Source organism: Semicossyphus pulcher, unplaced genomic scaffold (genome assembly GCF_022749685.1).
Source record: "Semicossyphus pulcher isolate SPU_LCO1_2020_fin unplaced genomic scaffold, fSemPul1.0.p SCAF_7, whole genome shotgun sequence".
Taxonomy (NCBI): domain Eukaryota; kingdom Metazoa; phylum Chordata; class Actinopteri; order Labriformes; family Labridae; genus Semicossyphus; species Semicossyphus pulcher.
In genome coordinates this window covers 21,824,727-21,837,582 of record NW_027211748.1, presented here as the reverse complement: position 1 = coordinate 21,837,582, position 12,856 = coordinate 21,824,727, and the positions used below count along the sequence as shown (strand labels likewise).

The 12,856-nt window shown below is 42.2% G+C and overlaps 2 protein-coding genes across 2 annotated transcripts; both read left to right on the top strand.

Moving 5' to 3' along the window:
• The first annotated feature begins 180 nt into the window (after window positions 1-180).
• Window positions 181-4,739, top strand: catip (ciliogenesis associated TTC17 interacting protein). The gene is made up of 9 exons (XM_069685351.1): window positions 181-450; window positions 688-873; window positions 1,102-1,157; window positions 2,631-2,717; window positions 2,863-3,030; window positions 3,108-3,232; window positions 3,959-4,035; window positions 4,148-4,215; window positions 4,364-4,739. The coding sequence occupies exons 1-9, from the start codon at window positions 333-335 to the stop codon at window positions 4,532-4,534; spliced, it is 1,056 nt and encodes a 351-aa protein (XP_069541452.1). The 5' UTR covers window positions 181-332; the 3' UTR covers window positions 4,535-4,739.
• Window positions 4,740-5,070: 331 nt separating this feature from the next.
• Window positions 5,071-12,852, top strand: casp8 (caspase 8, apoptosis-related cysteine peptidase). Its single transcript, XM_069684938.1, has 12 exons — window positions 5,071-5,235; window positions 6,859-7,008; window positions 7,226-7,401; window positions 7,508-7,613; window positions 8,433-8,562; window positions 8,640-8,686; window positions 8,759-8,822; window positions 8,968-9,032; window positions 9,117-9,225; window positions 10,723-10,850; window positions 11,652-12,043; window positions 12,465-12,852. Exons 2-12 carry the CDS (start codon window positions 6,901-6,903, stop codon window positions 12,598-12,600), a joined length of 1,461 nt encoding a protein of 486 aa, XP_069541039.1. The 5' UTR covers window positions 5,071-5,235; window positions 6,859-6,900; the 3' UTR covers window positions 12,601-12,852.
• Window positions 12,853-12,856: the final 4 nt, after the last annotated feature.

The window sequence follows — 12,856 nt, the reverse complement described above, 5'->3', positions numbered from 1 at the left end:
ACAGATTCAACCAAGAGATATAGTCCATCAGTCTAAAATTCACGTATTTGTTTGTGCATAGTTTGCGTTCAGATTCGGCTGCGCACATACAAGCATCTTTACGGTACCGCAGCGTTGTTGACATGACAACAACTCGGACTTGTTCGTTTGTTTTTCCGTGTGGTAAAAGAGGCTGCGGATAGAAGTACAGAGAAGGGCTGCTGGCAAGGAAGATGTCAAAAACAACCCGTCTGTCACGACAAAAGTCTGTCTTATAAAGCTGTTTCCACCACGTAGAGACTTTCCCCCCTACTACCGGGAGTATCTGCCGTTTAATAAAGGCAACGTTAAGGATGGAAGCCCCGCTGGAAAACGAGAGTCCTGCCGGTGCCTCTGCGGGGATCCAAGGAGCCGACCACGGAGAAGAGTTAAAAGCGTCTGACGGAGCTGTCACATTCATGTCCGACATCGGTGAGTTTGCGTAGTATAGAAACTGTAAGCTAGTATGGTGTGGAGTGTCGACCCCAACAGAAACTGCGTGCCTGTTTGAGAGTGAGCAACACCTGGTTTTGGCACTTCCTGGGAGGCCCCAGACTCAGGAGGAAATGTTTATTTCATGTGAGCATTTGCCAGATATTACAAAATAAGCTTTAGAAGTATGAAAAACAGTCCATTATATCTCACTGAATTCTCCCTCACTTCCTTTAGAGTCTGCAGAGCTCCAGAGGTGTGTGTTTGCAGACTCTCTGGTGACCGTGTCAGAGGGCGGCAGGGACCTGGGGAAGTTCACTGTGACGGTTGAGTTTGCCCACAGAAGCCAGCAGCCATGTATGCTGCTGCACGCTCAGAGCCAGGGGGCCATAGACGACTCCCCCTGTGGAACAACAGTGACAGGTGAGGGGAGGCTGGACATCTCCATTGTTTTGTCTGTTACCTGACCATCTGGTCACAGATGGCTGTCCACCAATGAGTCTGGTTCTGTCCGAGGTTTCTGCCTGTTGAAAGGAAGCTTTTCCTTACCACTGTTGCCAAGTGCTAGCTCGTTAATGTTGGGTCCCTGTTAATAATATAAACGTGATATTTCAATATGCTCATGCCCCTTTCTCCTTTATTGTTTTTAAGCCTACCTTACAGCTGACCTGGAGGTGCTGGAGGAAGACTACCATGAGTATGTCAAGGTGAGACAATGCAAGCTTTCCAGACTTTCTCATTCTTACACGTGTGGGTCCACTGTTGCACCTTCCTGTCTCTCAGTCTTATCCCAACATGTTGGTATTTGGTTAAATTTAGCTTGTGACCTCGGATTACAAAAATTAAATGTGAAAGCGTCTAAAGGCGTCAGTTTAAGTTGTGTTGATAAGTATTCAGAATCCAATGTTTTCCAAATGTAGTAGAAAGTTATGGGGAACAAACACCAATGTCTGCTAAACGTCATTATGCTAACATCATCACTATTTTAGATGTAGACATTTTGTATGTTTGAAGTTATGCTGTGAAGTAACCAAAATCCAATGTCTTCCAAGGTCTCGTTCCAATGTCATCTTGTATTCAACTACTAAATGTTGGAGCTTAATGTCAAGACAATGTTAGGTTTTGACAATTATTTTACATTAATTTTGAATACAAGTCTGACATTGGATTGATGTAAACTCAACAAACATTTGACCTATATCCGATTAATAATTTCATCCAAAATTAAACATCTGTCTATAAATGATGGTTGATGTCAAGTCAATGTTAGGTTAGATAAAAATTTCCAATCAAAATTCACAATCAGTCCAACATTGGTGGTTAAAGTGATGCCAAAAATACAATATGAGTCTGACATTGGAGGTTAGTCAGCTCAACAAACATTTGACTGATATCAGATTATTCAGTTCAACCAAAATTTAACGCCTGTCTATTGATAGTGGTCCATAGCAAGCCAATGTTAGATGTTTACAATAATCATTTTTGGGTCTTGACATATATTTGATATTTAATTTTCCAACCAAAATTCAACTTCTGTGTATCGATGGAGGTTGATAAGCCAATGAGCCAGCGGTGAGTTTTGACATTAATTTCCAACCAAAATTCAATGTCAGTCCAACATTGGAACTTGAAGTCAAGTCAAATTGGGTTTGACTCATATCTGATTTTAAATTTCCAACCAAAATCCAATGTCTGTCTATCAGTGAAGGTTGATGTCAAGCCAACATTGGGTTTATTAATTCGATATAAATTTCCAACCAAAAGTCAAAATCAGTCCAACACTGGAGGCTTATGTCAACTCAAATTGGGTTGTGATGGATATCTGACTTAAGATTTCCAACCAAAATTCAATGTATGTCCATCGGTTGTTGTTGATGTCAAGCGAACGTTGGGTTTTGTCATTAACTGGATAATAATTTCCAACCAAAATTCTAAATCAGTTCCACATTGGAGGTTAACGTTAACTCAATATTGTGTTTTGACCAATATCCAATGTTTAATTTCCATAAAAATTCAACATCTGTCCATCAGTGGCTGTTGATGTCAAGCCAACCTTGGGTTTTTTAATTAATTGAATATTTATTTCCAGCTAACAATAGATATCAGTCAAACATTGGAGGTTGAAGTCTGAACTTTGGGTTTCTGTCCCTGCCGTTAAACACATCTGAACCCCTTTTCAGCTCGAGGGCCACACTTTGGACAAGAGGTGTCACATGGTGCAGCGTGACAGGCAGATGGTGATCGATAAAGTTACAATTGTAGGAGAGGTGAGCGATCATATCATTGTATGGCGAGATGGTTTCTGTTTAGCTTAATGTTACACCAATGTCTATAGAATTCCTGCCTGGAGACGTCAAAAAACCTGCTGGTGAGAAATTACTGAAAGTTGTAATCCTTTGTATGTGTGAACAGGAAGTGACAAAGGAGAGTGTTTCCTACCCCATGTCAGTCCTCAGAGGGCTGGTAACTGAGGGTTCAAACCTCCTGCTGATGCGTCTGTTTGCTCTAAAGAAGAAGGTGCCAGAAGACATGACCTTCATGTCTTTGGACCAAGGACTTCACATCATCCACACCACTTTTGTGAGTCATTTTGCCAGATGATGTAGCTTGTCCTTTGTGTTGTTTGAATACTTCATTACCTGTTTCTCTGTGGTCAGAGTGAGCTGGGTGTGAAGCAGCTGGAGGTTGAGGGTGAGACGGTGGAGGTGTTTGGGGTGGAGAGGACAGTTCACTCTGTGGAGGACAGCCCCACCTCCTGGCAGAGCTACTTCCTAGCTGATGGGTAAGCACTATGACTTTACCTCTTCTGCTGTTCTGTGTGTCACAGAGGCTAATCTCTATTTACAGATTCTACAAAAATCTGAAAAGTCGGTGTGGAGAACAAAAGCCTCTGTGTAACTCACTATTTACAGGTCAGATTTTGCTTCACTTGTGATCTGAACACACATCACATTTGAAGTTGCTAATTGGATTGTTAACAATGGAGCACAAGGAAAAGGAAGTCTGGTTCTGCTCGAGGTTTCTGCCTGTTAAAAGGAAGTTTGTCCTTGCCAATGTGCCGAATGTTGCTAAGTGCTACTCATTGTGATTCATGTTGGGCCTTTCTTTACATAACATTACAAAGAGTCGGTCTAGGACTGCTCTTTCTGTAAAGTGTCTCGAGATAACTTTGGTTATGATTTGGTGCTATACAAATAAAATTTGGTTGATTGATTGATTGAAGTCTTGGCTGAAAGTTGTTTATCGCTAACCGCTGGCTTCAACACAGAGTCTGACTGTAGATTGTACATAATTCCAATCTTTTAATATTTTGCAACACCTGAAAGGACACAGTCAATCAAATTAAATGTTCCTGTATAGAGGTGTACATTGAAGCCTACGTTGGTCAATAGTAACAACTGTAAGGACCTAGAGGACTTAAAAAAGAAAAGATTCAATTATTATTAGACCCTTGAAATAATAATGACTTTATTTAGGATTCCTTAAGCTGGTTTTGTTCTTTGATCAGGCGCTTGGCCAGCAGAGTGCAGGTGGGATCACCAGTCACCATGAGGCTTCTGAAGCTGCCGTCACAGCCAGAGAAAGGTAACAGTTAACACACATATAGAAAATGCTTCTCTGGGGAAACAGAGTCAGTGATGTTGTTTTAATGTGTGTGTGTGTGTGTTTACGTCTGTGGGTTGTGTGTTCACATTAGGTTTTAAGAAGGTCCCATTGATTTGGGAAGAAGACATGCAGATGTGTTCCAAGTTCATGGACAGAAAGGTAATAATGCTCTCATATCACAACTGACTCACTTATTCAGGCTGACTATGATGGAATTAAACCTTTTCCACAAAACATTTAATCTCACCCTGTAAGTAATACTTCGTAGAACCAGGTATAATCATGTGTTAATGTCTCGTTGGGGCAGGAGGAGCTGAAGGCCGACCACGCCTCATACCTGAGACAGCATCCAGAGATCCGTGCCCTTATATCTGACTTCCTGCAGTTTTTGCTTTTAAGGAAACCAGATGACGTCGTCCAGTTTGCCCGAGAGTACTTCCTCCCTTTTGCCTCAGCCGTTCGCCAGAAACAAGCCTGAAAGCCCCGTCGCTCTGAAAGCACACCTGAGGCCATTTTACAGATCTATTTATCTTTTCACTTCAGACAAAGTTTAAATTTGCATTTGTTCACTTATTCTTTTTTACTGAGTGATAGGTAAAAGGTAACATGCAGGAGACGAACAGTAACTTTAAAACTTCACCTGTTCTATTTAATCTTGCTAAATAAAAACCTTCATAGATGTGAATAAAGTTTTTGTCAGACTGTTTGTAGTTTTATTTTGAAACCCTGATTAAATATGTCTGGGCAGAGCAGTTTCAGCGTGCGTGAGAAGTATGTTTACCAATTCACAGGCACGAAGAAAGTAAGTGTGTCTTCAAAATAAAAGTTCAGAAGATTTATTTTAAGTTAAATAAATTAAAGATATGTTACTGCCATATCTAAATAGTTAAAATTATAGAACATAATTTCATATTGATCATATATTACTCTGCAGTAATATTTAAACCCATCTGCGTCTTCATGGTCCATCATAGTGGCTTTTACTTTGAAGAATCTTTAATGGGACTCGTATTTCCTCCTGAAAGTGAAAGCGGCAGAAGAGTTAGTTTAGCAAGTCACACAAGCGACTAACACCTACAAAAAGTGTTAAATTGAGAATTTCGAAGTCATAAAAAGAAGTAAGGCTTACTGAATTACAGAAGACCAATCTTTTTGCTTCTTGGACGGAAGTTGACAACGGTAAGTTTAAAGTTTAAACCTCGTAAACGGAATCGTATTTTAAACTTTAAACAGTTAGATATATCGTAACTTACAGCCTAACGGCGGCTAATTATTCTAAAGTTTACTTTGTTGACTCTAATGTGATGTTAAGTCGACTTGACGTTACACTATCTCTGTAATGCCGCCTTAAAACTGTTCGTAGACTTGAGTGAAAACTTTTTAAACTTGTATTCTTGTTGTTGTGACGTCAAGCAAATAGTCGACACCGTGTCCTGGGGAGTTTCGGTGACAAACCGTCACCACCGCAGGGATCCCTCCTGTAGAATTGCAAAATTATATTATAATATTGATCATTGGGGCTGAAAGTAAATGTTATTTATGTAGCAACAGAAGGAAGGATTAGAAAGTGGTTTTTAAAAAAGCAAATGTAAATCAATTAGTAAGAGCAAGTGAAGAATATAAGGAACATTCAAATTCCCAAATGTTAAAGGGGTGTTAATCACATTTTTTAAAATCATGTTAAGTTATATTAAAACTCTCTGGACCTTTATACAATAATACTGATGTTACAAAGCCAGCAATAATATAATTTTAGAGGACTGCAGTGGATAAGTGGAAATATGACCATTTAATACAACCAGTGACATTTATCACAACCAATGACTGTATATAAAGATGAACAATGTGTCTCAATGTGTCTTCACCTGTCATTGTAATAATAATAATAATAATGATAATGATACATTTTATGTGTATAGCGCTTTAAAAGGTGCTCAAAGGCAGTAAGAGCACCTACAGTGTAATTCTTGTAATCAAATTACAAGAATTACAGTTAAATATATATAAAGGACAGAAAAAGTTAAAATGACATTAATGATCACAGATTAAAAGCAGATTTAAATAGGCTGGTTTTGAGTGCGGTTTCGAAAGAGGGGAGTGAGGGAGAGTTTCTGAGGGAGGGGGCAGCAATGGAGAAGGCTCTGTCCCCCAAACAAAAGTGAACAAAAGTGAAGCCAAAATACCCCCTAGGTGGAGTCAGAGTCTGAGCAATAGAGATTGGCGGGTGGGGCTACGGCAATGATGTCCCGCCCCTTCAGCTAACCAAAACACGCATTTAACTTGCGAAAAAACCCCACAAAGATCCTGCATGTCAGTGTTTTAAACAGCAGAACAGCTTCTTGTGTCGGTCTGAAGCAGACGCTCACAGATATGTAAACTTCAATGACTGTAGTGATTGTTTTAGTTACATCTGCTCTCGCCGTTCCTCCTCTACTCTGCTAATCTGGAACAGATCGGCTGCAGGAGCAGCATCAAATAACCTATTAAGACTAAACTTGTCAGAAAAATAAACACTTGGACGTAAATCAGCACGATAACAACTAATTATAATGACAGATACCATGTTTGAGAAAAATGTATTTGACGTGTATTTAGATTTTATAGTTTGACTCATGTCCCATCTGTTAACATGGAGGAGGCGGGCTTTATGACCTATACTGCAGCCAGACAGCAGGGGGCGATAGAGAGGGTTTGGCTTCACTTTTAGGGAGCTGTATGGTGTCAGTGGATTTGCATCCTCCTAAAGTTCCCCAACCAGTGCATGATGGTTATCTCAATTGTTTCCTCCTCTCCGACATGCAGTGAGCTGATCTACACACCTGTGCAGGTGGGCGTGGCTCTGTGATGGACAGGGTGAAGCTGTCCCGCATAGACGAGGAGCTGGGTTCCTCAGAGGTGGCGGCTCTCTGCTTCTTGTGTATTGATGTTGTCACCAGGAAACGCATGGAGGATGTAAGAAACACCGACCTTTTTTTCTTTCTCGAAAGCAAAAGTCAGTGTTAACCGACAAATATGCAGAAAATTTCAATTCAAAATGTAGTAAAATAGCTGAAGTAGACGAGTCTTATAGCCATCCTTTCTGTGCTGTTGCTAAAATTGTCAGTCATGCATCATGTTTCCTCTCCAGGTTCATCCTGTCTAAACTCGTATGTTTCTTGTTCTCATACAGATCAAGGATGCTAAAGGGCTCTTCCAGAGGCTGGAGGAAAAAGGTCTTATGGAGAACGATTCCTTCCTCTTTCAGCTGCTCCACACGATCCGCCGAGAAGATCTTCTAAATCTCCTGGAGACGGACAGCAGGCATCTAGAAGAGGCTGACGCAAATCCCCTGCTGTCAGGTTACAGGTGAAAACAGGAAGAAATGAACTATCACTGGAAGAGATTAGAGGATGACAGGATTACAAAATTCCTCTCATTTGTCTCCTTTACACTCCTCTGTTCTTTCTGTCAGGGTGATGCTGTACCAAATATATCAGAACATGAGTGAGCAAAACTTTGACAAGATGAAGTTTCTGTTGGACGGCCAGCTGGACAGAAGACAAATTGATACATCCAAGGTGAGACCACACCCACCTTCCTGTCCACATCACAGTCACACATGAACTGATGAATGTAGACGTTCCTTTTTTACTTTGAGTGAAGAATCTAAAATATACATCATGGTTAAAAGTAGTAGTTGGTTTAATACATGCTTCCTAATTTTCAGATTTTAAAACTTTAAGATGCATCAAATGTTTTATTAAGCAAACAATAAATAAGTTTGGTAAATATGCAGTTTAATATATTCAGTAAGTTTCTTAACATGTTCTTCATATAAAATTAGACCGAAGTAGTAACGCAGCCAATCAGCAGGGGGCGATAGAGATGCTCTGGCTTCACTTTTAGGGAGCCGCATGTCATCCATCTTTTTATACAGTCTATGGCAGGTGTCTCAAACTCCCAGATAATATCATATGTCAATCATAACCGGCCTGCACGCACACCGCTGATACTACAAATCCCAGAATGCACTGCAACAGCAGGCGTGCTGCGCGCGTACGCGGGTTTCGGAGGAGACATTATAAAAAGCATTCCTCTTCTGTGGTTTGGTACGGTTAGCTTTCACACCTCATGCCTACCTTACCCGAGTACACATGACCCGTACTCGAGACCACCTTTTCAAGTGGACGGTACATAGTGTTCACACTAATCAGACGAACTGGACTTTGGGGTCAAGTGTACTCCATCCAGGCTCGGGTCCCTAATATGACAGCCCCCTGAGTTTGAGACCCCTGGTCTATGGTGGAGCATCCGTCCTGTCTTCACATCACGCCTTAAAGCTCGTGAACAACTCTACCACACACACACACATAAAGAGTCTCCTCTCTAACGTACAGACGGCCCTGGATTTGTTTGCTGAAATGGAAAGAAGTGGTTTCCTGTCAAACCGTAAACTTGATGTGCTTCATACAACACTGCTGGAGTTTGACCAACAACTGGCAACGACTGTGCAGCGCTACATGGAAGGTATGACACACTAAAACACAAGCGCACACACCTAAATGTTCCTGTCAGATGTTAATTAATGATCGTTCTCTGTCCAGGATTAACCCAGCCTGCAGTGCCTCCTCATGACAGCATTGATTACCAGGTATGTGTGAGTGTAAATGTGTGTTTGTGTACACAGTAGATCCTATAACGAGCCAGTGTGTTCTCCTCACAGACGGCCAGGATCCCCGCTCAGCCGACTCAACCGCCTCCGTCCATACCTGAGACTCAGCCCGGCTGTAAGTCTCTCTTTTTCACTGAACACTCATCGATTAATTACCCCTAATGGCTCGTTTGCAGCTCCACTCCCTCCTCTCTGCTGTGCTCTAATGTTTTATCACACACTTAAAAGAGATGAACGCTTCCACTGTGTTTGTTCTCCAGATGAAAGAGAGACTGTCCTCTCTGATGCAACACCAAACCCAGACTCCTCTTCTCTTCCTGATACGGTATTCAGTCACACAACCACACATTCATATTCATGCATTCATCGTTAGATTATTAATGTTTATGATCTGTCTCTGTCCCTTTAGTCTGACTATTACACCCTGGATCATATCCCTCGTGGTCTGTGTGTGGTCTTCAACAATGAGGATTTCCAGGGAAGGCTGAGAAGAAGAGCAGGGACGCAGGAGGACGAGAGTATGTATCCCTGTACTTGAGCAGCCTTATGATGTGATCTGTTTATGTAGTTTGTTTACATTTTAGATTTTTTTTTTTCAAACTTTATGTGTAGAAATGAATTCACCGTTTTAGCCTCTTATAAAGTAAACAAATTGGAGCCTTGGTATGTGAGACTTTACTTAGAAAGACTCATTTTTGTGTCAGAGGCCCTGAAATTTGATATAAATCAATCAAATACAGTGTTTTAGCTGGAAATATGGAAACATCCAGTGCAAAACTAACCGTTATACATCCAGTGTATCCATCCACTGCTAAATGTCTTCAAATATTGAACAATTAAAGGAGAAGTTCGCCCCTGTAAAAAGCCACTGTCATTCAAAGCTGGTGTTCTCTGTAATCGATAGAAGCAATAATATTTTAAATAAACGCCATAGCTGTGGAGAAAGTTGTACAAACAGCTTGATGTGTTGGTCATTCTACATTCCTAAAACACCCAGCATGCATTGCGCCCCTCCCTCTGAAAGGAACGGCCCAGCGAGAGACGCTGGAGTGAAATACTACCGTTTCGCTGCAGGCAATGACTCAGCAGAACAGAATCTGAAATACGACGAGAATATACCGGTGGATCATCAAAAAAATCTTCGGGTCTGCAGTCTACATTTCAAACATTTCAAACGATTTTGAACGAGACATGACATCGGAGGCGGGCGACCTAGAGTGAGGAAGTGTAGTTTAGCAAGCTCCCTGGCCTCCGCCAGATGGCGTGTTTTACGTAGCCTGGCAGAGGTTTTCCAGGGCCCATTGGAGAAGAGGATAGTGTCCTCCATTATGTCCTACCATAATGGCATTAGTTCCCCATAATAGCATGATAGGACTGAGGTTGAAAATCTGCCTACGATGTTTTTTAAAGGTGGCAAAAATTACAACATTTTATGTGGCAAAAATCTACATAACACTCAACTACTGCAAATCCCTACTGGCTGGCCTTCCTGCATTCACATTCAAACCGCTGCTCATATCCCTCCACTGGCTCCCAGTCGCCGCTCGCATCAAATTCAAAACCCTGTTGTTGCTTACGAAACAGCAACAAAAAACGGCTCCTGCCTACCTGAACACCCTCATCCAGGTCTACACTCCCTCCCGCCCACTACACTCTGCCAATGAAAGGCGCCTGGTACTCCCATCATAACAGGGCCCTAAGTCGCTAACCAGACTCTTCTCCTCTGTCGTCCCCCGGTGGTGCAACAAGCTACCAAACTCCATTCGGTCCGCAGAGTCCCTTTAAAACCTTCAAGAGAAAGCTTAAGACCCAGCTCTTTCAGGAACACCTCCAAACTTAATGATATTGAAGCTACTGATGATGCTCTTGATGGTGATGAGGATATTGGCCTCAAACATGATAGACACAAGGTGAAAACAAAATCTAAGATGTGAACCTTTGTCTGATTATAAACCTGAGTTTTCACACATGATATGATGACATGTATTTCATTTGTCTCTCTTTTTGTCAAACAGAGGTTCTGAACGCAGTGTTCACCCGACTCGGCTTCACTGTGGTGGTTCACAACGACCTGACTGCAGACGCCATGCGTCGAGAAGTGAACAGGCTGAGCACGAGGAACTTTACAGATGATGATGCCTTGGTGAGTCACACACCTTCAGGCTCCAGACCGTCTCCACACATGTGGACAAAGTGTGCCGGGGTTGAGCCTCACAAAGCCCCGGACTGATTGGTCTCCTGATTAGAATAATAATGACAATTTATTATTAACAGATTGTTTTTACAGGCAAAAACATTTTTTGATCACACAAAAGGTGGAATCACGATCACTGGACACTCAGAGTGTGACAGCCCTTATGTGTGCGCCACAGTTACCAGCAGCTCTCTGCAGTCATATCTTCACTCTAACTGCTCGGTGCTGTGAGCGCGGGGTTTGTGAATTAGATGCTTTTTGCCAAGAGGCTCATTTGCATAGAAAGAGGCCAAATTTGCCCCGAGTTTTTGTGTCATTTCCACAGGTTTAGCGGGCGCAAAAGCCGCGCAGTCCTTTAGTGAATTTCCTCCTAAAAGTTCTGAAAATCTGTTAAAAAGTCTTAGATTTGATTAACAAATGTGAAACGTGTCTGTTTTAATAGAAGCCTAACGAGTCAACAGGCATTGTTGCACCCCAGGCCGGAAACACGTAACCTATAAGTAACTTTAGACAACGTAAACATTTCTAATCTACATTTTATTACAGTTTATACATTTTATTCACCAACCATAAAAATAGTGGTGATAGTGGTGGGGCGGCGCCCTAGCAGTCCTGTTGTTCTAAGCTAACCTCCATGTTTCCGGGTTAATCGTGATTTCCTGCACACAATAATCTAATCTCATGTTTCAGCTCAGTTTTGTTCAATAGAAGTGAAACTACTTTAAAAAACCTGTCTGCCTCTGTCCTCAGGTGTTGTGTGTGCTTTCTCACGGAGAAAAAGGATGCGTCTACGGAAGTGATGCGGAGGAGGTGCTTATCCAAGATCTGACTTTTCCCTTCAGGAGCCGGCAAGCTCCCACCTTGGCCAAGAAGCCAAAACTCTTCTTCATCCAAGCGTGCCAAGGAAGCGGCTACCAGAGCGGAGCTGTGGCGTGTCCCCCAAAGCCAAAACAGGAGAACTTGGTGAAACAGAGCTCCCTGGAGGAGGATGCGGGTCGTGTGCAGGGGGAGAGAGTGCCCAATGATGCTGACTTCCTGCTGGGCATGGCCACTGTGGCGGAGTACAAGTCGTTTCGAAACACTCTCACAGGCTCCATCTACATCCAGGAGCTGTGCAGGCAGCTGACGAGGTCAGCAAAGAGGTGAGAGGCGCTCCACACAGAGCTTAGGATGAGGCTCCTTAAGGTTTTCGTCCACTAGCTTCAGTTTGCCAATAGACTGTATGAAAAGATGGACGACATGACAGCTCCCTAAAAGTGAAGCCAAATCATCTCTAACGCCCCCTGCTGACTGGCTGCAGTATAGTCCATAAAGCTCGCCTCCTCCATGTTAACAGATAGGACATATTTTAGCTCTGCAATCAATTTTCTATTATTCTAATGTACAATGAAAATTGTACAGGCTCTGAATGCGTCGAGGTCCTATTTGAAGATGTGAGACACCTTTAGAGTTTAAGTCCCTATTTAAAGTAACAAAGCAGGAACTACTCTGTCTCCGTCTTACACATTGCATCCCTCACCTGAAGTCATTTCATTAATATTTACCTTTGTGTTTTCTTCGCAGCCCGGAGATGGATGACATCCTCACGGTGCTGACGCGTGTGAACAGGGAGGTCAGCGAAGAAGAGTTTTTAACCCACAAACAAATGCCCGAGCCCAAGTACACCCTCACCCGGAAGCTCGTCCTGAAGTTTGTGTGAGCCGACCGGGCCCAAGTGCAACGCTACAACCAAGTTACTTCTCTCACATCCGTCATTGCTGTTTACTGTGTGTACGAACATGTCTGTGAGTTTAGTGTCTCTGTGATGTAGCTGGATGTCTGAATGTAGTTCGAGAATATTATGTGTCTGAAAAAAGCATCATGATAAATGAAATGTCATAGGAGCCGCTGGATTCAAATGTTTGTGAACATTAGAATAAACAGTAAAACATAATTTGTTTTAATGTTTGTTTTTA

Bases quoted from the DNA above. Each gene is read 5' to 3' on its own strand.
- catip (XM_069685351.1), top strand. From the start codon at position 333: ATGGAAGCCCCGCTGGAAAACGAGAGTCCTGCCGGTGCCTCTGCGGGG. The intron at 451-687 runs GTGAGTTTGCGT...CACTTCCTTTAG, and splicing joins CACATTCATGTCCGACATCG to AGTCTGCAGAGCTCCAGAGG. The intron at 874-1,101 runs GTGAGGGGAGGC...ATTGTTTTTAAG, and splicing joins CTGTGGAACAACAGTGACAG to CCTACCTTACAGCTGACCTG.
- casp8 (XM_069684938.1), top strand. From the start codon at position 6,901: ATGGACAGGGTGAAGCTGTCCCGCATAGACGAGGAGCTGGGTTCCTCA. The intron at 7,009-7,225 runs GTAAGAAACACC...GTTCTCATACAG, and splicing joins CCAGGAAACGCATGGAGGAT to ATCAAGGATGCTAAAGGGCT. The intron at 8,563-8,639 runs GTATGACACACT...TTCTCTGTCCAG, and splicing joins TGTGCAGCGCTACATGGAAG to GATTAACCCAGCCTGCAGTG.